We start from the raw sequence: 22969 nt of genomic DNA on the forward strand, positions 1-22969 counted from the left end.
CTGCTTTAGGCACCCTGGGAATGGGGAAGTGGTTCTGGTTCCCTGACCGTTTTGGGCCCAGGCACAGTGCCCGCCCCCGCTTACCACATGCCCTGGGGGCCTGGGCCCTGGAGTGGCCAGCAGCCACCACGTGGTGCGCCCCCAGTAGGCCCCCTGTTGGTTGGCCGGGGCTTGAGCCAGAGGCTCTGGGGTACCTGCTTGGGATCTCCTTCCCTCTAGCACCCCTGCTCTGAGCAGCAGCGGGGCCCCCTGCAGCCTTCACACCTGTCGGGCCCGGCGCAGAAACGCAAAGGGACAGTCGGGTTCAGGGAAGGCACAGATGTGCCTGGAAACCTAGTTTATTGTTTATAAACCATGAAAATACCAGCTGTTGCTCGGCTCAGGCCTGGCAGTGCCCACTGCAGGGGGCAGCAGCAGGGCCCCAGAGGCCTTGCCTTGCCCAACCCATCGGGGACACCTGCCCTCCGCTGGGGCCCCCAGGGAGACTTGGCACGTTGGCGTGGGGGCATAGGACAGGGTGAAGCATGCAGGAGGGAGAGATACAGGCATGCGGCCAAGGGCTGTGGGGACCCCAGCAACTCAAGCAGGACGGCAGGGCCCTCTTCTCCCCACAGGGAGGGCCTGGCCAGGGTCCGGCCAAAAAGCCCGCCCCGACTATGGTTCTGCATCGGTGGGGCGGGGAGCTTGGCAGGGCGGAGAGCAGAGCGCAGAGCTGGGGGTCATGCCCTGTGTTCCAGGTGCCTTCCCTCCCAATCAGCCTGAGGGGGGGCACGGGACAGCGATGGGGAAGGGGCTGTCTCTGTGACTCGGGCGGGACACCAAAGGCGGGACATGGGTGAGACTTGATGGGGGCTGGGCTGGGGCCTGGCTTAACAGGCAGTGAGGAGAATGGGGGGCGACTAGAAAGGTGAGCAGAGGAGAGTCTCTGGGTCAAGAGAAGGCCCAGGAATACAAAGATAGAGGGGAAGGAACAGGACGACATGGCAGAAGAGTCTAGGGAGAAGCCCTCGGAAGACTAACCCGGCTCTGGCAGGCCTGGAGGGCACAGGGCCAGAAAGGGTCAGTCCAGCTTGGCAAAGCCCCCGATGGTGACCTTCCTCTCAGGCTTAGTGCCTACAGGCTCCTGGAGCTGCACCGCCCCGCCCCCGATGAAGCAGAAGGCAGGGCACACGGGCCCCGAGCAGTCCAGGGGGCACTCCAGGAGCCCGCGGAAGGACACGGCGTCCAGGAAGGACACGCGGCCCCGCTCATAGTCCAGGCAGATGCCCAGGCGGGGCGGCAGCGGCACGGTGCAGCTCGCCGCGGGGCCGTCCCGGCTGGTCAGGCCCGCGTTGGAGCCGGCCCCGGACCCCAGGAGGATCCTGCCCATGCCGATGGTCAGGAAGGCGAAGGGTGGGGACGCCTCCACTGTGGCGTCCTCGGCGCCGCTGTCATGCCCGCTGTCGGGGTCGTACCTGCAGGAGCGGAGTTGGGGGGGTGTTGGGGAAGGGGCATGGGAGTGGGGCTCAGGGGGGGGTCGGGGCAGAAGGCTGAGATGCTGGGAGCAAGGGATGTTGGGGAGCAAAGGTTTGCAAGGGTCCGTTTGGGGTACGGAGAGGCCGCGTCGCCGACCCGAGGGTTAGAGGATCCGGGCTCTGAGAGCCCAGGGAGAAGGGTGTTGAAAGCGGGCACGCTGACAGGCAAGGTGGGGAAGGTGAGCCGGAGGTGAGCGGGGGCGCTAGGAGGAGTCAGGAGACAGGTGGGGAGGAGAACTGCGTGGGGACGTGGTGCTGGGGGGTCTTGGGAAGGGTTCCAGACTGTTGAAGGTGGGGGCTTGGTCACTGAGGGCCTGGGGAGAGAAGGCTGTTGGGCAGGCGGGTGTTGGGAGGGAGGGGTGGGGTGGGGGACGCATGGGGTGGGGGCACTGGTGTTGGCGGGAGAGCACTAAGAAATGGGGAGTGCCGGGATAGAATGCCGGGAGGGAAGGTCCGGGGAGGCCTGCGTGTTGGGGCTGTTGGACAGCACGTGGGGGACGGAGGGGATGGCGGTGGACCCTGAGAGGGAAGGGTCTCGGGATGTTGAGGCCAGATGTGGTGATGTGAGGAAAGCGCCCTGGAAGCGGGGCGTTGGGAGATGCAGAGGCGGTGTGGTTGTCCTGAGGACAGGTGGGAGCAGGGGGATGCCCCCCCGTGCCCCCCTCCCCAGCCGCTTGCTCCCCTGAAAACCAGTTCTTCAAGCCCTTGGGCTAAGCCCAAGGTTGCCCTGGCCACAGGCTCCTGCCTGGCTTCCATGCTCCAGAATGCCCCTGCTCCACCCCAACCAGCGTGTGCTCCCACTGCCACCCCCACCCAGTCCCCAGCTCCCCCACCCCGGGACCCCCATGCCCCATCCCCTCCAGAGAAGCCTGACCTGGGGCTGATCACATCTGGAGCACCCTGGAAGCTTTCCTGCAGCTTGCTCTCCAGCCCGACGCCCACCTTGACCAAGTAGGAGGCTGGGTCGACGGCACAGGCCCAGTAGCTGCGGCCCTGGGTCACGGCCACGTCTCCCAGCACCACGTCCACGCTCAGGTGGCAGCCGGTGAGGAGCCGCTCGGCAGCCAGCAGTAGGGGCAGCCCTGGGACACTCCGTACCGCCCTCTGGTCCTTGCTGATGGCCAGCCGCTCTCGGCTCGTGCCCCAGCGGCCATCGAGGAAGAAGTGCAGGACTGCCGTGGGGTAGGGGTGACAGAGGAAGGACTTGAGGGACAAACCCAGGCCGTGGAGGCCATGAGGTGTCAGCCAAGGACACTGGCAGATTTAAGAATGTGAAATAAGCTGCAAGGGATGGGCGGGGCTCCAGGGACCAGGGCCTGGAGAGCTGCAGTGGGGGCCTGAGGAGAACAGGGAACACCCCAAATGGGCATGGGACGCCAGACCAGCTGACTGGCTGCGTGTCCTCCTACCCCTCTCCGATGGCTGGGGCCCGTCCCAGCTGGTGACGTCTCCCACCACCGACCTACACCTTCCAGCGCACACTCTGGCGCTGGCAGAGCCGGCATACCCCCCTTGGGCAGTGACGCTCCAGTATTCTGCCTGCGTCCCTGGGGCCAGACTACTTTCTGGAGAGTCCCCGTCCGGACCCTGACTGAGTCCTTACTGTGAGCTGGGAACTCACTGGCTTCACTTTCATCGCAATGACACTGTCGTTACTACTACGGGGAGAGGGACCTGGGGCTCAGAGAGGGCAAAGGACTTGCCCAGAGCCACGGCGGAGGCAGAGTGGGGATTTGATCCGAAGTGTCTAGCCCGGGGGCTGGTGAGTGCGGCCCGCTGTGTTCCTCCGCGGGGCCCGTGCAGCCCCGGCTGCTGGCGAAGCGAGCTGGTCCCCTGGTCCCTGCTGGTCCCCTGGTCCCTGCCTGCCCCGCGTCCGCCGGCCTGCGCGCTCACCGGGTGCCCGGGGTCGGGGTCGGGGGTGGGGGTGGGGCGGGTCTCCCGGCCCGTGCTCACCGGGTGCCGGGGGCGTGTGCAGGTGCACGTCTTCGCTGTACTCGCCGTAGCCGGCCTTGTTGCAGCCCCGGACGCGCAGCACGTACACGGAGCCGGTGTCGGGGTTCTCCAGCAGGGCGCTGGTGCCCCTCACCTCCTCTCGCCGCTGCCAGCGCGCGGGGCCCGGCTGGGCGGGCGCGTCGGTGCGCCGGAACTCCACGGTGTAGTGCCAGGCGGGCGGGGAGTGGGGCGGCAGCCGCCAGCACAGGAATATCTGGTCGTAGGCGAAGGTGCGCTGCGTGTCGATGACGGGCGCCTCGGGCACTGTGGGAAGAGACAGCGGCGTCAGTCGGGCCTGGCCGCGGGCCTAGCGCGGAGGGCGGGCAGGAAGAGGGAAAGCAGCGGGGCCGGGGGGGTGAGTGTGGGTGAGAGGGAGCTGGGGGCGAGGCCGTGGGGTGCCGGGCGGGGAGCGGCAGGGCAGAGCCCAAGGGAGCAGGGGAGCGGCGGGGGAGCAGGGGCAGGAAGCCTGGCGCGGGCCCTGGCCTGCGGTTCTCCCGCCTCCAGCCTTAGGGCCGTTGCTTCCCAAGTCTGGGCCTCAGTTTCCTCCTCTGTCAAAAATGGTCTTAGACCAGATGGGGACGCTTCTTTCTAGGATCTTTTTAATTCTATGAATAAAGAGGAGCCCCAGGGAAAGGCAGGCAGAGGCCACTGGAAGCCGGGGAAAGAGCACTGGACAGGAAGGAGGGGCGAGTGGGAGGGAGACAGATGCGAGAGCCAGCAAGGCCGAAAACGGGGGACAGCAGAGGACAAGCAAAGCTTGACGACGGGAGGAGACGAAGGTCAATGGGAGGAGAAGGCAAGTCCAGAGGGCAGAAGCCCAAGGACAAAAGGTGAGAAGGGCAAGGATTGGGCAGGAGCTTAGGGCAGGCAGAGAGAGCCAGAGGGCACTGGTGGGGGTGGGCGAGGGCGGACCAAGAGTCTGGTGAAGGCAGGACAGAGAAAGAAGCAGTGAATGGGGGGTGAGGGGAGCTGTGTGGGGGCGGCAGGGCAGGGCCCCCGGGGCAGGGCCGCTGACTTGCCTGGGGTGCTCCTGAGCAGAGTCCGCGGTGGCCACAGCCTACAAACAAAGAGAGGGAGAAGCAGCGCTGAGCGCGGTGGGGCGGTGTGGCCGGGTGGGTGAGGTGGGAGGGGCGGCTGGCCAGGCTGGGCAGAAGGCCAGGGAGGTCCCTGGTGGGCGCTGCCCCCCGGGCCCGCTGCTGGGGAAGGGAGGGAGGCTGTAATCGGGTGCGGGGCCACCCCGGCCACCTCCTTACCTTGCAGGAAGTTAAGCTCCGTCAGCAGCTTCATCTCACGCCCTACGTCCAGCTGACAGTGGCGGAAGGAGGAGCTGGCAGCTGGCCGAAATGTCTGGAGGGCGTCCGTAGCTCGGGAGATCCTGGCATGGGGGCAGGTAAGGGTCAGGCACCCCCAGCTGGGCAGCTGCCCTTCCCCTTGATGCTGCTTCGCCTGTCCCTAGAGCTTGGGCACCTGCTTTGGGTCACCTCCTGGTCCCTCCACCAGCAAGCTGGCTATCAGTGTGGCCTGGTGATGGTCCTCAGGGCCCATGTCTCCACGGGGCAGCGGCGCAGACACCAGCTTAGCCGCCAGCTATACCTGTGACACCCGGGCCCCCCGGAGCCCGTGCCCCTGCCTACCTGTTGTGCAGCTGCTTGGCTGCTTGCACAAAGCAAGGCTGGTCTGTTTCCTTAAGAACCTCCTGGGCATAGCCCACCAGACCGGAGCCATCCAGCAGGCTCCGGTGCTCCTGGATCTGGGCGCTGAGACGGGCCAGGCGCTCCTGCTGGCACTCCTCAATGGCCTGGAGCAGGGACACCCGCTTCTCCTCCAGCACAGCCCCCAGTCCCCGCACCAGCTGGGACACCTCCTCCTTGGCCTGCTGACCGCTCACCTGCCCAGAGAGCAACACTCACTATCTTCTCGAAGGCAGCACTCGTGGCAGCCTCCCTCGGATCACCAAAGATCCAGGGAAATCCTACCCAGCCAGGCCACCAGGGCCAGGCCCACATCTCCAAAGTCACCTGTCCGCCCAGAGGGGCTCAACGCCCGACACTTTGTGCCACCCTTCCTGGAGCCCCACACCACCATCCTGACCCCAGAAGGACTCCCTCAAACAAAAGAGAATGTGACTGCACTAACGCCCACTTGGACCACACGGGTGTCCCCCGCCTCCAGGCCATCCTTCCTGTCTGTCCCCTTGTCAGCAAATTCAAGCAAACTGGCAGAAGGTACCAGAGACGGAGCCTCGCCCTAGCTCCAAGGATATGTGGTGTCCTAAGTGGGCAGCTGAGCCCGAGGGCATGCGAGCTATGTCCCTGAGGGCTTTCCAAACTGTCCTGGTCCTGGGTGACAGCCACACTGTTCCCATCGTAACCCCGGGAACAGCCTGGTCTGGGGCACTGATCTTCCTACCAGCCTGGTTTAACCAGAACCTCGACACACCCACGGACCCTGAGCTGCCAAGCAGGGGACTGGGCAGAGCCCCCCCACATGCCTTCCTGCTTCCAGTCGTGGGCGGGGCCCAGAGCCCACCGCCGAGCCCTCCCTCACCTCGGTGTGCCTCGCGGCCTCCTCCAGCTCACAGATCTGGGTCTGCACTGTGTCCTGGTTTCCCAGGATGTATGTCACGCTCTTTGTCAGCTTGTCCTGAGGGGGAAGAGAGAGGTGGGCATCGTGCCTCGCTCGGTGGAAGCCAGCAGTCAGGAGGAGGTGGGAGAGGGCGTGAGTGAGGGTTGGTGTACGGTGGAGTGAGGCAGGGTTCCTCACCTTGAGGGCCTGGTAGGCGCTGAGAACAGGTGTGATCTTGTGCCCACCGTGGGTACGCCTCACCCGGCAGAGTTGGCACACCAGCCGTTGGCATGTCTTGCAGTAATGGGTCACCTCTTCCTTGTGGTCCGGGCACATCAGGCCCTAGGGACAGAAGGAGCAATGACATCATCAGCCTACGGTGGTTTTAAGGCTGCTGACCTGGGGCAGAAGCAGTGTGCAGCCTGGGCAGCCGGCATGAGAGGGAGAAGGTAGGAGGCCTGAGAGTCCATGGGGGGTGCTCCGCAGTGCCACCTGGTGGCCTGCGGCGGCATCGACCAGAGCGTCGCTGGCATCCTTCCTCCCTCCCACCTCCACATGTGCGGTTAACAGCAAAAATAATGATTATTAATCTCCACCTTGTGGCTAATAATTAACCTTGTCCACCTTGCTCACTGCCTATTCCCAATGCCGAGAATAGCCCCAGGCACATGGATGCTGGATAAATATTTGCTGAGTGAATGAATGAATGCGGACAGACCTTTTTAGCCTAGGGGTGACTCTCACAAACCACCTCCTGGGAACCCCCAACAACCCCCAGGGCATGGGTACTACTTCTTGTCTGTACCCCAGATAAGAAGATGGGGCTCCGAGAAATTTAAAGATTGACCCAGTCCCTTTCTGTCCTTGTTAGGCAAAACGGAGCCTGGCAGGGGCCACCTCTGCCCACCTCCCTTGGGAAGCCCACTGAGCCAGCTCCCCCAGCCACCCAGCACCGCCAGGCCCCTCTCCCCACTTGCTCACCTTGGGGCGGAAGGAGAGGGTGGGCAGGGTGGGCTCGTGCTGGGCCTTCTGGGTGCCCCAGGGGTGGAAGAGCTTGAAGCACTCGTTGCAGAAGGTGGCCCGGCACTCGGTGCAGCCTTTGGTGGCCTCTAGCGGCGGCGGCTTGCACAGCTGGCACAGGATGGCGCCACCCACACTCACGCTCTGGCGGTAGCGCTCCACCACGCGCTCCAGGGTCAGGTTCCGGAACAGCCCCGCCAGGCCCCGCTCCCCCAGTTCCACATCGCCCTGGCAGGCCGGGCACGGGAACATGACCACCTGGGGGTGCAGAGCCCCTCGCTTCCGCCCGGGGTACGTCCCAAAGCCTGTGGCAGGGCCAGAGAGGGAGGGGGCTGAAAGTTACAGCTGGCGGGGGGGAGGGGGAGATCTGTTCAATTAAACAGTAATTTTGTCGTGCCAGAATCGGCTCTATTACAGCCCGTAGGAGCTGGGTCTTCAGAGGCCCCCCGGCCGGTGCGGATGTCCCAGCATCCCCACCCGCGGCCCACAGGAGCCAGGCCCACCTGACTTAAGCAGCCGATCCAGGCGGTCTGGCTTGGGGAGAGTTCTGCGGGAGAGGCGGGGGCTTCGGGTGGAAGGGGTGGAGGCGGGGGAGGTGGGCTCGGAGCTGGGGTCCCCGCCGTGGCCCACGTAGCCTTGCTGGCCCAGCACCTCCCGGGCACAGGCCTGGCACACATTGTGGGTACAGGGCAGCACCAGAGGCTGCTTGTACATCTCTTGACACACGGGGCACAGCAGCTCCTTCTCCATGTTCTTCATGCTCGTCTGTGGAGGGAGCAGGAGGTCGGGTGGGAGCACGGAACCCCCAGGGCACACCGCAGCCGGCCTCTCAGGTGCCCTGAGAAACCCAAGGGGGTCTCAGGTGGGGGCAGGGCAAGCTACCTGGGGCTCTTCCCCAGCACCCGCCCGGGGCCTGATTCACAGACCTTCCCGGCTCTGGCTGCTGCCTGTCTCCCTTCCGCGGAGAGCCAGAGCCTCCGAGGGGCGGTCGGGGCTCGCGGCCCGAGCACCTGCCTCCCCCGGCCTCAAGCCCCACCCCTTCCACACCCAGGGCGGGCGCGGGGCCTGCAGCCCCTCTCACCTGCCCGTTGCCCCCATCCCCCCATCTCCGGGCCACCAGCTTCTCTCAAGGACACCGCCCATTCTGCAGCTCGGTGCAGACCCCCGCCCCCTTTTCTGGCAGCCCCCCCTTTCCCGGCGTGGCTCCTCCCTACAGCCAGCGCCGCGCGCTCTCCGTCCTCCCGCTCACCGCGTCCGTCATCCCGCCGCGGCTCAGCCTGCGGCCGCTCCAGCCTCCATTCCCCATCCCTCACTTCCCCGGACGTCTCCTCGGGGCCCCAACACGAACCCATTCCCGGCTGCACCCCCCACCGCCCGGCCCTCCCGCTCCTTCCCCCAGCACGACCCGACTAGCCAGAATCCCCTCCCCAAGCGAGGGGGAAAAGAGCGCCCGCCTACTTACCCCCTCCCCACCGGAAGTACCCCTCCCTTTTTTGGTGGAGGGGGTCCTCAAGCTATGCCCCACCCCCACACCTCACCTTGGTCCCTCTCTTCGCAGCCATCCCGGTCAGGGGCGCAGCTGACACAAAGGAGGGAGGGACAGGCAGGGAGGGGGAAGGAAGTGGTGGGGGGGGAGCAGGGTTGGCACCGCCCCTGGGAGAGCCGGGCACGGGTTGCCATGACAACCGCGGGCTCGGAGGCAGCCCCGAGTGGGGGCGCGGTGGGGTGGGGTCTCGCCGAAGGGTCCAAATTTGGAACTGCACCCTGGGGGCGGCTCCTTCATCGCCCCTCACCTATCCTCAGTTTTCTTGGAAAATATCCAAGCTCACGCACGCCCCCTCCTCAGAGCATAGCCCCCTGGCCTTGCAGCCCCTGGTGCACTGCTGGCGGCCACCCCAGCCCACCCGCTGCATGCGGGCAGCTCCCGGTTCCTTGCACCCCAGCCCAGCAGCTGGACGCCTCCACGGGACTCACCTCCAGGCTGCCCCGGGATTACCCTCTCCAACCTGCACCCCGACCCCCTCCCCCAGTCCTTTCTGCCATCCCCAGCCCCCTGACTACATCCCAGCATCTTGCCTCATGTCCACCTGTCCGAGGTCCCGGCCTGCCCTGGACCCCTCTACTCCCCCCCCCCTTCCCCTCGACCCCACCTTAACTCACACTGATGCGGACCAGTGCGTCCATGATGGAAGTGAAGGTCTGCATATCCTCACCCTCAGCCATGGCCCTACCATGCCCGCCCGCCCCCGGGTGCCCGATCCCGGCTGCGGCTGCGAACCCCCGGCTTAATGCAGGAGCCCGTGGGGGTGTGCGGAGGGGTGGGGGTGAGATGTCACTGCGCATGCTCCAGGGACAGCCTCGCACAGCGCCCGTCGAGGTAGGAGGTGGGAAATAGTTCTCCCCACGTGGTTTTAGGAAGACGGTGGGGGGTGGGTGGGTAACAGGGAACGGTATGGGGGGAGCCATTTCTAATGTGCGCATCCTTCATTGGCTCCCTAGTCTTCCTGCGATGAAACCGGAGGATAGTTTCGGAGAAAGATGGGCTCCAGAATGCGAGGACTAGGTTTTGGCTTGGGCAAGAGTCCACGGGAGATGCGAGGCAGGGCTCATGCGGGAGGGACGTGTGAGGGGCGGGCACTAGAGATGACACGTACGGCGAAGGAGACAGGGCTGGGCTAGAGGCAACGGGCCGTGGGCCCAGCGGCTTGCGCGGAGGGCAGCAGACGCTCGGGGAGCGGGGAAGGGCAGGGGACCAGGGCGGTGGCCAAGGCCGCTCTCGGACGCAGTGTCTCCTCCCTGCCGGCAGGGGCCGCTGCGGCCAGGCGCCTAGAGGGCGCGCGAGCAGCCCCGGGGGCAGCGAGTCCGCGAGTGGGGCTGACGCGTGCGCACGGCCGACCGCCCCGGTTCGGTTCCCCTGTTTCTGGGCCTGCGGCGCCGACTGGGCCGGGGGCAGCACGCGATGGGTAACGGGACTGGCGGGATTCCCCGACGGACAAGTGGGGTCGGGTTGGGGCGGACCGGCTGTCCCGGTCCTCTTCGCGCAGAGCTGACGTGGCCGGGGCCCCGGGGGACGGCAGGGAGCGGGCGCCCGGGGGCGGCGGGGGGTGGCGGCGGGGTGGCGGCGGGGGGTGGCGGGGGTCGCGGCGGGGGGTCGCGGCGGGGGGTCGCGGCGGGGTCGCGGCGGGTCGCGCAGCCCCGGGGACGCGGGGGGCCGGCTCGGCCTGCGGCGCTGGCGGCAGGGAGGGCCCGGCCCGACCGCGCGGCCCGCTGCTCGCCCCCCTGCAGCCGTGGGCACGGGCACGTCGCTGGCGCTGTCCTCGCTCCTGTCGCTGCTGCTCTTCGCCGGGATGCAGATGTACAGCCGGCAGCTGGCGTCCACCGAGTGGCTCACCATCCAGGGGGGCCTGCTGGGCTCCGGCCTGTTCGTCTTCTCGCTCACCGTATCCTTCCTGCGCTGCGGGGCTGGTGGGGGCGGGGGGCGCGGCCCGGTCGCTCGGCCTGCCCTTAACTCCCTCGACCAGGCCTTCAATAATCTGGAGAATCTGGTTTTTGGCAAAGGATTCCAAGCAAAGATCTTCCCTGAGAGTAAGTGCAGAGGGGGGTCAGGCGCTTCAGCCTTCCGCCCTAGCCGCTCCCAGCACGGTCCGGAGTGGTCAAGTGCCCGGTCGATCGGTGAAGGTGGCTCAGAAGGGAACAGGCTTCCTGAGACCGCGCGGAGGCGGCGCCGGCCTCGGATGCACCTCCCGGAGCTCTGAGGCCTTGGAGCGGGAAGCCTAGTTCCCAGGGGACTCTGAGGACACCGGGCCCTGCAGGCTGGCTTTGCCCAGTCCTTTTGAGGTGTGGGGAGGAAACAGGACTGAGTTCATTGAGGGGTTCTGATGTGAAGTTGAGCCAGTGTTAGTGGGTTCTGCTTTTTTTTTTTTTTTTTAAGATTTTATTTATTTATTTGACAGAGATCACAAGTAGGCAGAGAGGCAGGCAGAGACAGAGAGAGAGGGAAACAGGCTCCCCACCAAGCAGAGAACCCCACCAGGGGCTCGATCCCAGGACCCCGAGATCATGACCTGAGCCAAAGGCGGAGGCTTTAACCCACTGAGCCACCCAGGTGCCCCGTGGGTTCTGTTTTTTTGAGAGGATCGTGAAGGGCTTCAGTATTCGATTTTTTAAAAAGATTTTATTTATGGAGCACCTGGCAGGTTCAGGGTTTAGTGGCTGCCTTCGTCTCAGGTCATGCTTGTATTCCCTCTCTTGATGTGTCTCTCTCTGTCAAATAAATAAATCTTTTAAAAAAAGATTTTATTTGTTCATTAGAGCACAAGCAGGGGGGAAGGGTAGAGGAAGAAGCAGGGATGTGGGGCTTGATCCCAGGACCCCAGGATCCTGAACTGAGCTGAAGGCAGACACCCACCTGAGCCCCCCTGGCGCCTGGGTTTCAGCATTGGAGACACGGGATTTCGATGTCAGCAGGAACCCTGACCAAGTTAGAATAAATGTTAGGTTCTTTCCTCTTTGACACGGTGCTCATTGTTGCTCATGTTTTGGAGAATAGATGATTTAGTTATTTATTGCAGAATTAAGTTCATAAAGCAGATGAGGAGGCATCAAGGCCAGCTGGCCCAAGGAACGTCACAAGCTTACAGGGGGCAGTGAATGCTGCCTCGTGAGGAGCCTTCGTAGGGTAGAACATAGGATTGCCTCTGCCCTCGTGGCCCTCGTGTCTTTGCACTCCTGGCTCCTGTAGGTCTGTAGGTCTGCACCCTCCACCTAGCTCTGGGCAGCTTTCCAGAGCTCCTCCCAGCCGGCAGCCTCCAGACCTCTGGGATTTTGTTTCCCGATGTGCTGTCTTCCTTTGCTATGGAAAGAAACCTTTGTTGTGGGGCCAGGTTCTTGACCCCCTTCACCCTCCCTAGCTGGGCAGGCGGTGTCTGCCCTGCCGACCACCTCCCGCTTTCTCTCCGGTCCTCTGCTAGACACCCAGAGGCCCTTTCCTGTCTCCACGGGCATGTGCTTGCGGACACCTAGCCCTCCAGCCTGCATCCAGGGAGCGAGGCCCTCAGCTTCCGCCCCTGGCCAGCCAGTTTCACGAGTTGGTCCTTAGTGGCTGGTTTTTGTCAGAAAGGCCTTGCCTCCCCTTCCCAAACGGGAGCAAACCTTGCCTTTCAGACTCTGTATCACTATCTTTTTCCTTTATGTTGGAAGAGAGCCAGGATCGGGAAATGATATTTGGGACAGAGCTGGTAGCGAGCACGTGCCCCCCCCCACCATGTCCTGGCCATCGTTCAGGGCATCTGCAGTCGTCCTGCTCATGTCGTGCCACATTCCCCGACACAGGTTCCCCCAGGTGCGGAGGCCCCCGATGTCCCCTAGCCTCCACGCGTGAGCGCCCGCTGTTACCGCTTCTGACCCCCGCCCCGTTGCCCCCTCTTGCCTTCCCAGCTCTTCTCTGCCTCCTGCTGGCTCTCCTTGCATCTGGCCTCATTCACCGAGTCTGCGTCACCACCTGGTAAGGGCTTCACAGCTGGGGAAGGGGTTTCCTCAGCCCGAGCCGGGCTGCCTCCCCGGCCGCTGCCGTGTGCCGAGGGGGTGCCGGGCTGGCGTGCGCCGGTGCCGTGACCTTCCTGTCTTCACGGTGTAGCTTCATCTTCTCCATGGTCGGCCTGTACTACATCAACAAGATCTCCTCCACCCTGTACCAGGCAGCGGCTCCCGTCCTCACCCCAGCCAGGGTCACGGGGAAGGGCAAGAAGAGAAATTGACCCTGAATGTCCAATAAACTTGATCTTTGTAGCCCCGGGAGTTGCGATGTGCTGTGGCGTCTTCTGCCCAGGCCTGCAGGGGTGTGCTGAAGGTTGTGGCAGTCGGATACCTGCTGGTTTCAGACCTCGGGGATTGGGGGGCTTGCCTTCCTCCTAGGTTCATTTCTAGTAGATGTTTAGGGACGGCTGTCGGTGCCATGAGTGTGAAAGTCTCCAGGTGGAGGAAAAGCGCGTGGGTGACCTGCCGTCTTGACCTTTCAGAAAAGGGGTCGAGGCTGTAGTGCAGGAAGCCCTCCCTTCCCATCAGAGGGGAGTAGATCCTGGAGCAGAAGAACTGTCACCCCTGCAGCTCCCCCCAGGAGTTCCTTTACACCTCTGGGGCCTCGTTACTCTGACTTCCCACCCGAAGCAGACAAGCCTCCTGCCCCTTCTGCTCCAAGGCCTTGCGGGGCCAGGGGAGTGCCTACTGATGTTGCCCTCCTGGACCCATCCGTCACCTCCAGCACAAACAGATGGTTGTGTTTTGAAAGACTCCAAGGTTGATCACTGCCCCCTCTTTGTTCAGGTGCCTCCATTTCTCTTCTCTGTCTTGTAGCCAAGAGATCAGAGACTTGCTGCACTTTAGCAAAGCGTATAAAATGATAGGGACCGAGCCATCAGCCCAGGAGCCAACCATGACGGGAATAAGGACGTGGCTTCTCAGGGCCGGCTCTGTGCTCTGCCCTGAGGGGCGCCTCTCCGCCCAGAGTGCCTGTCCTCTGAGGCCACGGTGCAGTGTCTCCCCTGCTGGATGACATGGGCTTCAGTGTCCACAGCTTGGTGTCCTGCACAGTGCTTGGCCGTGGGTAGTGAAGACGTGGGTTGGTTGGCAGAAGCTGCCCTTCTGGCAAGAAAACACTGTAAATGAGATGTGTCTGAGTAGGGATGGAGTCCCAGGGGAGGCCAAGCAGTGAGTGGAGGGGTCCTGGGCAGGGATTAGAGCCCGCCCTCTAAGGAGAGGTCACCCCACCCTCGCCTCGCTCCTCAGTCCCTAGCTTGGGGGAGTGGCATGCAGTGTGCCCAGGGTTCCTGCAGAGGGCGCTGTGAGCTCGCACCTGCCGGTCAAGCCTGCCCCGAGGGCAGGGGAAGATTGCGGCTGGGTCCCCGGGTTCTGGCCCAAGTCTGTCCAGCCTCCCAGGCAGGCCCTGAAGCACTGGCGTTTTGGAGGCTGGAGTCTGGTGGCCATCAGACTGATGGCTCCTGAAGCACGTGTCCCTGGGAGCGGAGGCAAAGAGCATTCAAGGGCCAGCAGAGCCTCCATGCAAGGGAATGGCGGCTCTAGGCTCTTAACTGACCTGTGATGGTTAGGGGGTTGTGGTATGTGGTACCTTCTTGGGGAGGACGACAGGTTGTCAAAAACAGACCCTGGATCTACGGGGAAGCTGAGTTGGTTCTAGGGCGCCCTCTGTCAAACCCTGACGTCCGCCTAATGGGTGGGAGCTGTGGGCAGAGGGCCAGATCCCAGCCAAGGGAACATAGACATGGGGGGGGGGGTCTGGCCACCTGAGGGCGCCCTGACTCCTAGATGAGAGTTTGGGTATAGGGCCAGGCTCAGGAAGGGTGGGGAAGAGTCGGAGAGCAGGGCCAGGAACATGCCAAGTGATTGGGGCACCTGCTGCCACCCACTGTGTAGGCACCAGGGCTAAGTGGCTCAGGGATAATGACCCCCTTCAGCGAACAGGTGCATTTACAAGGCCGATTGGGGACAGCCTCAGCCCTCCGCCCAGCCTATCTTGGGGTGCCTAGTTGTAGGTTGCAGGCTTAACCTATCAATTAACCCTGACAGGGGTATCCTACCCACTAATAAGCATCATTAAGTAAGGGGGCGTGAGGTCGTCATGGCTTCTGGAGGCCTGAAGGTGGGAAGGGCAAGGCGCTAACCTCTGGCCCCTGCTCTCCTGGGCTCCACTCCTCCCTGGTGGCTGCTGGCCCAGGGGACAGGGAAGCAGCAGTTCCCTGGAGGACGGGGGAAGCCAGATGCTTCCTCCTGCTCCCTCACACGTGGCCCTGACACCCGCCCGCCCGCCAGCACCGCCACCAGCTCCGGAAACAGGAGTAAATAATGCAGTGGGACGGAGCCTTGGGTGTGTGGGGAGCCCTGTGGGGCGACCACTCCGGCTGCTCCTGCCGCGGAGGCCCAGGGCTGGGGGCCGGAGGTGGTGCCACCAGAGAGAAGGGCAGTGGGCAGGGGAGCTAAGAGAGCTCCCTAATCCCTGGCAGAGGCTGGACCCCTTCTGGACTGGCACTGGAGTGACGGGACACCGCAGGGTCGGAAGGGGGTGGGGGCGCCCTGGACAGGCGGGAGCGACAGAGTCCGCGCCAGGCCTTGGCTCCAGCCCTTTCCGGCTCTTATTGTCCTTGGTGAGAACAGGACCCAGTCTGGTTCCCACTGCCCGGCCTCCCAGCTCTGCTCCCCAGGGGCTCGGGAAGGATGTTGGGAAACAAGAGAGAGCCAGAGACTCAGAGACACAGAGATGCTGAGAGACGCAGAGACAGATACAAAGGGGAAAGGTTCAGTCAAAAGCCAGCACTGAAGTTCTTTGTGAGCTGCGAAGGCCCTGGGCGCTGTGGGAACCACAGAAGAATGGGAAGCCAGCCGGAGGCCCTGCCCCCTCAGGGGCCTCCCGGAGGGCCTGCCCTGACACTCCTTCTGGACTTAGGGTCGGTCTCCGAGCCGCCTCTTAGGTGGACAATGGCCGGAACCCAGGTACGGGCGCCAGTGGCGGCACTGAACTGTTGGGCTTCAGGGAGCTTGCTTTGCCTCTCCCAGCAGAGTGGAAGTTCCCCGGGGGCAGGCCAGGACCCTGCTCCCTAACCTTGCCTCCCCAGGCCCCTGGGGCTGCGAGCAAGCCGGCCACTCAGAGCTTGTGCAGAGTATTTGCTCTGGTTCCTAGAGAGACAGGGAGGGAGGCCCCTGGTGGCCCCGGACGGAGGCCCTGACCTCACCTGCAGGGACAGCCAGAGGCTGGCAGGACGTGCCCCAGGCCCTCCCCCAGCCCCTTCCCAGGTAGTCTCCTCTCCCCTGCCCCCTCCGCTCAGCCCCCTCTGCCCTGTCCCTCCCCCCAGCCTTTGCAACCCAGTGCTGGGGGTGGGGCAGGCACCCTGCCCTCCAACCTAGTCTCCTACCTGGGCCCACACAGCTGCCTCTGGCACACGGTCCTGGTGGCTGGTGAGGCTCCAGATAAGCCTCAAGATGAGCAATGGAAACACACGTTTGAAGTGTTTACGTTTAACGAACGAGTGCTTCTACTTTTTTTTTAACTTTTGGTTTTCTGTTTATTTTTTAAAAATTTTATTTATTTGTCAGAGAGGGAGAGAGCGAGAGCGTGAGCCGAGCAAGAGCAGGGGGAGCGGCCGAGGGAGAGGCCGGCTCCCCCCGCCCAGCAGGGAACGCGTGCGGCCTGGATTCTGGGACCCTGGAATCATGACCTGAGCTAACGGCAGACGCTTCACTGACTGAGCCACCCAGACGTCCCAAATGAACGCTTTCTGACACAAAATGACAATATCCTACAATCACGCCAGCAACGAGATTATTACGGGATTTTTAGAAAGTTTTCCTTCACAGGGAGCTGCAGGCTCTCTTCTTACAATGTAAGGTCCTGTGATCATGGGCGTCTCAGGTTCATGTGACTCTGTCTGTATCTATTTGGAGATTCCGAAACAGCAGGTTGGGTCCCATCTGGGGGCTCCTTCTGTCCCGTCAGAGGGCTGTGGTATGCTGGGCACAGGCGGAGAGAACAGGCCTCAGACCAATGGCCTCCGGGTGTGAGGAGCTCTTCTCTGAAAACAGCCCTGCCCTCAGGCTGGAAGAGCAGGGGGCCCCTGCCCATTTTAGGGTGAACCTGCACTGCAGGAGTGGGGGGGCAGGAAGCCCCCCTGCCCCTCTACTGGGCTTTGCTGGGCCCCGGGGCTGCTGGGGCTGACCTCAGGCTGCTCCATGGGGCGTTCGTAGGACCGAGGCGCGTGCGCCGGTGTGTGAGGGTCTAGGGGTCGCCCACCCCGAGCCCCTCGTCTTCCTGCCTAGCCTCCAGCCCCCATTTCCGGCCTCTGTGAAGAGTTCCAGGTTCCAGACAGGACTCCGGATGGTGGGACTTGGGGCTTGAACTCGGAATGACCTGCCTTCTGGGTTTGTCTTTGAACGCTTAGCCAGTGGAGGTCCTACAGCAAGCCGGGTGAGCTCAGACTGAACCCTGACCTGAGCGAGTTCAGTTCCCTCACTGCCATGTGGATGGCGAGCACCAGCAGCAAAGAAGGTCAGGCCTGGGAGCAAAGACTGAGCGGTGCCAGCCACCGGCCCGCCGGGTGTCGGACAAGCGTTCCCACGAGGACGTACCCCTGCCCCACACAGCAGATGACCTTCAGACTTGCCCCCCAGCCCTGGTGCTGCCCTGGGTCTCCAGTCTGTAGGGTGCCTGGAGGCGTCCGTGCTCACCCCTGCGGCCTGGCCTTCTGACCCCTGCTTCCCACTAAGGTCAGGAGGAAGTCAAGGGTTTTGGTTCTTTTTTTAAAGATTGTCTTTATCTATTTGAGAGAGGGAGAGAGAGAGAGTCTGGAGCAGAAGCAGCCCTGAGCGTGGAGCCCAACAAGGGTCTTGATCCCATGACCCTGAGATCACGGTCTGAGCCAAAACCAAGAGCCAGAGCCTCCACCGACTGAGCCCCCGGGCACCTTGGAAGTCAAGTGTTTTTTTTTTTTTTTTTAAAGATTTTATTCACTCATTGGACAGAGAGATCACAAGTAGGCAGAGAGGCAGGCAGAGAGAGAGGAGGAAGCAGGCTCCCCGCTGAGCAGAGACCCCCCGATGCGGGGCTCGATCTCAGCACCCTGGGATCATGACCTGAGCCGAAGGCAGAGGCCCAACCCACTGAGCCACACAGGCGCCCCATGGAAGTCAAGTTTTGACAGAGTGAGACCCTGTGGGCTTTGGATTTGCCAGTCACTGCAATTGCACGAGCCGGTTCCTTAAAATAAATCTCTTTCTGCGTAGCATTACGTCCATCCATGAGCTCTGTTTCTCCAGGGAGCCCTGACAGACATACCATTTTCGTGAAATGACCTGCGGGAAGGTGAAGAAGAAGTTAAATAAGCTGCTCAAGATCATGATGAAGGCGTGTCTGGCTGGCTCAATTAGGAGACTGTGTGACCCTTGATCTTGGGGTTGTGGGTTCAAGCCCCACATTGGGTGTAGAGATTATCTGAAAGTTAAAAAAAAAAGAAAAGAAAAGAAAAGAAAAGAAAAAACAATTTGCTACGTGAAGGAAGGGCTGCGGCTGAACTTCAGACCCGAGGGTGCCCGCCAAGTTTCTTGAGCCAGTGTGGCCGGGGAACGGCCCAGCCCCCGGCCCCGCTCCCCGCCACGTCTTATGCTCGCCCATCCCAGCTTGGCCTCCACCGCTCCCGGTGCCCTGGCCGCGCTGTGTGCACGGCGCCCTCCGTCCCCCTCTGCCCCTTACCTGGCTCTCCTTCCCCTCCTAACGCCACTCATTACTTGGCACATTAAATACTGATCTGTTTGTCTGTCTGCCACCACTTACTTCACCGAAGCAGGAAACCTATCGGTTTTCACCGAATGCTTCACTGAAAGCGGGTGGTTTGCCTGGTCTGTTCCCCGGAACACGGCTCCAGGGAGGACAGGTGCTTGGCACACGTGTGTTAAATAGACTCAGGGCTCCTCGAGCAGCACACCACCATCAGGCCACATTGTGAGCTCTTCCCGGGACCTCACCTTTCCCCCTGCATCCGTTCCAAACGGGCCCCAATCCAGAATCAGCCAGTCAGTCTCTCTGCAGCCAGGCCTCTGACAGGGGCCCTCCTCCCTCAGGCTAGCATCTCCTCCAGCTCACCTCTGGGAAGCCCTGACTCACGCAGCCCCTCCGCCCCACCCAAGCAGTAGCGCCATCTCCGATCTCCTCTGACCCCTCCAGCCTGGCTATAACGTGGGGAGTGTCCCTGCTAATTACACGGGTGTCTGTCCTGTTGCCTCTGCGGAGCTATGGGAGCCCTTGGGACAGGGTTGGAAGCCACGCAGCCTGACTCACTGGGGCCTCCCCCAAGGACTCAGTAATCAGCTTGGCCCTTGTGGGTGCCCAGAACGCTCAACTGCCTTCCCCCAGACACTCAGGCACACATGGGGGTTACACACTCTTCTAGGGCTGAAGGCGCCCGACCTCAGGGACCAACACCCCGACCCACAACACACATCCTTTCAAGGGGCTCTAGCAGCCCGCCCCAGCCTGCCTTTCCAGCCCCATCGCCTGCCACTCCCTCTCAAAGCGTCTTTGTCCAAGAGACAGGCACAGAGAATTACACCCCGCATCTGGGCTTCGTTCAGGTTCTCTGGGCCATGCGTGCCCTCCCAACCTGAGCAACCCTTGCTCATCTTTCCAGTATCAGCTGGGGCTTCTGGGCCTCTGTGAAGTCAGCCCTCCTCTGTATGGGTCTCATTTTGCATAGCTCCCCACCCAGTAGACTGTGGGATAAGGGCTCCCACATTGGGAGCATGTCTTTCTCTTACCAAAGCTAACAAAAGCCGAAAACCCACACAAATGAGCTGAGCCATCCACAGGAGTAACTTACCTCCGAAGAAGGAAGGGAGGCTGGGAGGGGCGCCCTCAGCCGCGACAGGGGCAACTCCCATCGCAGACTCCCCGCGCTCGCACTGTCGCCAGCATCCTACACATCAGCTCCTTCCCTCTCCGGGGCAGCCCCAGGAGGGAGGACAGCTATGGGCTCCACTATTTAGGCGGAAAAACTGAGGCTCAGGTTCATATAGCTAAGGAAAAGACAGAGCAGAACCCAGCCTCAGGACAACCAGACTCGAAACCCCCCAAGCCCCAAAATATATACATGTATGTATTTTTTTTTTTAATAGGCTCCACGCCCGACACGGAGCCCAGTTTGGGGCTTGAATTCATGATACTGAGATCAGGAACTGAGTCGAGATCAAGCGTCGGACGCGTAACCAACTGAGCCCCCCAGGCACCCCTAAAAGCACAAACTTTTATCTACTGAGCCACAGTGCCTCTCATATGCTACTATAATCACATGTAGCATGTCCTATGGCTCCAGAAGAGGGACGGTCTGCAAAAAGACTGAAGAGGAAGGATTTGGATGGTAAGAATCCGCCAGCTTCTGCTGAGCACTGTCCAAGGCCAAGGGCGCTGTGTGCAACAGGTGGGAGTCTCCGGAGTAGTTCGAGTTCCTGGGACCAGGAAAGCTGGGCCGGTCTCCCTGGAGACCATGAGATGGGAACCTGTCCTTCCTTCTGTCCCTTCGGCTTTACTTTTAGAGAAGCGTTGTTAGGTTTCTCACACTGTGCTGGCTCCTAGAGCCACACTGTCCCTGGGCGAGCCGTGCAGGGAAGAAAAACTGATCATCACGCTTAGTGCCAGCTGTGGAAAGAGCCCGGGTGCTCAGAGGAGGAAGATGGTGGCCAACCCTGCAACCTTGAAGGACATGAAGCTTGAGTGGAACACAGAGAAATAGGGACCCATATTTTCTTGTGGCATATTTATGGTCTCACTTTTCACATTTTGTGTGTGTGTATGTTTAATGCACTGGGAATTTATTTTGGGATAAGGTGTGAGATTAAAATCTAACTTTCTTTTTCTTTCTCGTTTTAAAAAATATGTTATTTATTTATTTGACAGAGATCACAAGTGGGCAGAGAAGCAGGCAGAGAGGGGAAAGCCGGCTCCCTGCTGAGCAGAGAGCCCGATGTGGGGCTCGATGTGGGGCTCAATCCCAGGACCCTGAGATCATGACCTGAGCTGAAGGCAGAGGCTTAACCCACTGAGCCACCCAGGAGCCCCTGCAAATGGTTTTAAATCCTTAGTCTTCCCTCACTTGCTAGAGCTGCCATCTCTATTATATGCAAATTGGTACGTTTTCAAAAATCTATTTCTTCCCTTTTTACTGTGATGCACTGATCTAGGGAGAGAAGCAATATACTGGGGTGGCAGAGTCGGCAAGCTCAGAGGTCACATTATGTGGGTTTTGTGTCATGGTCTCATTTGTGACATGGAGATACAGTCCCCACTCTATATGGGGCTGTGAAGACTGAATGCATGACAGCACTTAGCGAATGTCAGTTGCAGTGATGACCCCTCTCTGCCCCCTCCTAGACCAGGAACCAGGAGGTTGAAACCACTAAGCCCCAAGCCTCGAGAAGGATGGCATGGTTCTTCTTAATATCTGCCAGACCTGGGACGCCTGGGTGGCTCAGTGGGTTAAAGCCTCTGCCTTCGGCTCAGGTCGTGATCCCAGGGTCCTGGGATCGAGTCCCGCATCGGGCTCTCTGCTTGGCAGGGAGCCTGCTTCCTCCTCTCTCTGCCTGCCTCTCTGCCTCCTTGTGATTTCTGTCTATCAAATAAATAAATAAATCTTTAAAAAAAAAATATCTGCCAGACCTTGGGCAAGTTATCATTCACCATCTGTCTGTTTTAGCTTCCTCACTTATATATGGTGATAGAAATGATCTACTACAACATTCTGTGAAAATTAAACACGACAATGTCCCATAGGGCACAACATATCATAGCCCTTCAATGAATGTTTATTTTTCCGATTATTATTATAATGCTGTAATTTAGTATCTGTCTTTATGTGTTGTAGGGCGAACCCCTCCTCATTATCTTTCCCCAAAAACTGTTCTTGGGAGTGGCATTCTTTCTGGGCAGGTCTACTGGGGATGGACAAACAGAATTTCTGCATCTACAGAGCTGACAACTCGCTGCTGAACGGCTCTGGAAGGGATTATGACCAGGGAGGTCTTGAGTGAAGAACCAGGAGCGTTTCAGATGGAAAGGGAAGTGGGTGGAGGGGGGGCTTTGAAGTTCATATAGCAAAAAATATACATATTTTTAAGATTTTATTTACTTTTTTGACAGAGAAAGCACACAAACAAGGGGAGCTGCAGACAGAGGGAGAGGTGAGGATGAGGGACTCCAACGTGGGGCTCGGTCCCAGCACCCTGAGATCATGACCTCAGCGGAAGGCAGACCCTTAGCAGATGCTCAATCAACCGAGACACTCAGGTGCCCCCCTCATAACAAAAAAGAATTTTAATCTGAAAGGTTTTTTTTTTTTTTTAATTTTATTTATTTATTCGACAGTCAGAGATCACAAGTAGGCAGAGAGGCAGGCAGAGAGAGAGGAGGAAGCAGGCTCCCTGCTGAGCAGAGAGCCTGATGCGGGGCTGGATCCCAGGACCCTGAGATCATGAGCTGAGCTGAAGGCAGAGGCTTAACCCACTGAGCCACCCAGGCGCCCCTTATAGCAAGTTTTTATAAAGCTTTTTGTCCTTTTTCTTTAACAGAATTTGCATAGTGTAAAAAGCAAACTCGTTTTCCAAAGGCACTTAATGCAAAACCCGGGCCCCTGTTCTCCAGTTCTCCTGGGCACTGCTCCGTAAGCCCCGCCCCGGGTTCCGGGCGGCCTCCCCGGTGCACATCATATTTCTCGGTCAAGTGCTCGTCCGTTTATTTCCTCTTCCATTTTAGACATAAGTGACCGCCTGCCATGGAAGGCGAGGTTATGGGTTTCTTTACCGGTGACCCCCTCATACCTTCCCCTCCCCCACCCACCCGAGCTCCCTCCCCGCGGTGCTCGGCGCTTGCAGGGTCAGGGCCCCGAAGGCAGGCCTCCAGCGGAGCGACCCCGCGCCACCGAGACTGCGCCTCCGTACCAAGTGCTTTTGTCAGTTCACGTCAGGGGCGGGCGGCTGAGAGGCGCGGGTCTCCGAAACCTGGAGCCCCCAGGGCGGCCGGGTCTGAGCCTGGGGTCGCTCGGCCGGGGGCGGCCTCCGTCTCCTCCCTCCGCGCAAAGCCTCAAGTGGGGGCGTCTGGACGCGACGCTCTGTGTTTATCTTAATTACGTGGTTATCTATTACATAATTCTCTCAATTAATTACCTTAATTTTGTAGTTACCAGGTGGACCCTCGGCCCCGGCGCGGCCCCGGCTTGCCGATGCCGTCGCCGAACTCACGCTCGGCTTGAACCCGCCTTTAACTCTGCGCTGAGCTCGGTCCTTCCCCACACCCCGCTCTGGCCGGTACTCCGGTCTGCTGAGCGGCCCGCGCC

General features: G+C 61.1%; 2 protein-coding genes across 10 annotated transcripts; one reads left to right on the top strand and one right to left on the bottom strand.

Moving 5' to 3' along the window:
• Positions 1-303: 303 nt before the first annotated feature.
• On the bottom strand, positions 304-9384 carry TRIM46 (tripartite motif containing 46). Of its 6 annotated transcripts, none has more exons than XM_059145650.1 (10): positions 9252-9384; positions 7595-7856; positions 7053-7396; positions 6270-6413; positions 6054-6149; positions 5141-5394; positions 4760-4881; positions 3468-3770; positions 2389-2686; positions 304-1454 (listed from the first exon to the last, which is right to left on the bottom strand). In XM_059145650.1, exons 1-10 carry the CDS (start codon positions 9312-9314, stop codon positions 1061-1063), a joined length of 2280 nt encoding a protein of 759 aa, XP_059001633.1. In that variant the 5' UTR covers positions 9315-9384; the 3' UTR covers positions 304-1060. The 6 variants fall into 6 exon arrangements, with proteins under 6 accessions (XP_059001633.1, XP_059001635.1, XP_059001634.1 ...); XM_059145652.1 differs by lacking the exon at positions 9252-9384 and adding an exon at positions 8630-9066; XM_059145651.1 differs by lacking the exon at positions 9252-9384 and adding an exon at positions 8341-8471.
• Positions 7250-16512, top strand: KRTCAP2 (keratinocyte associated protein 2). Of its 4 annotated transcripts, none has more exons than XM_059145658.1 (6): positions 7250-7382; positions 10377-10531; positions 10613-10676; positions 12291-12432; positions 12528-12594; positions 12727-12887. In XM_059145658.1, the coding sequence occupies exons 2-6, from the start codon at positions 10439-10441 to the stop codon at positions 12862-12864; spliced, it is 504 nt and encodes a 167-aa protein (XP_059001641.1). In that variant the 5' UTR covers positions 7250-7382; positions 10377-10438; the 3' UTR covers positions 12865-12887. The 4 variants fall into 4 exon arrangements, with proteins under 4 accessions (XP_059001641.1, XP_059001640.1, XP_059001639.1 ...); XM_059145657.1 differs by lacking the exons at positions 7250-7382; positions 12727-12887 and adding exons at positions 9897-10054; positions 16194-16512; XM_059145656.1 differs by lacking the exon at positions 7250-7382 and adding an exon at positions 9897-10054.
• Positions 16513-22969: the final 6457 nt, after the last annotated feature.

Source organism: Mustela lutreola, chromosome 14 (assembly GCF_030435805.1).
Source record: "Mustela lutreola isolate mMusLut2 chromosome 14, mMusLut2.pri, whole genome shotgun sequence".
Lineage (NCBI taxonomy): Eukaryota > Metazoa > Chordata > Mammalia > Carnivora > Mustelidae > Mustela > Mustela lutreola.

What these genes read in the sequence shown, in the direction of transcription:
- TRIM46 (XM_059145650.1), bottom strand. Translation starts at nt 9,314, where the DNA reads ATGGCTGAGGGTGAGGATATGCAGACCTTCACTTCCATCATGGACGCA. An exon ending in AGGCCGCGAGGCACACCGAG is followed by an intron (nt 5,395 to 6,053) that starts GTGAGGGAGGGC and finishes CTCTCTGGGCAG; the next exon opens with GTGAGCGGTCAGCAGGCCAA. An exon ending in GCACACGCCCCCGGCACCCG is followed by an intron (nt 2,687 to 3,467) that starts GTGAGCACGGGC and finishes ACCCCACGGCAG; the next exon opens with TCCTGCACTTCTTCCTCGAT.
- KRTCAP2 (XM_059145656.1), top strand. An exon ending in TGTTCGTCTTCTCGCTCACC is followed by an intron (nt 10,532 to 10,612) that starts GTATCCTTCCTG and finishes TCCCTCGACCAG; the next exon opens with GCCTTCAATAATCTGGAGAA. An exon ending in CGAGTCTGCGTCACCACCTG is followed by an intron (nt 12,595 to 12,726) that starts GTAAGGGCTTCA and finishes TTCACGGTGTAG; the next exon opens with CTTCATCTTCTCCATGGTCG.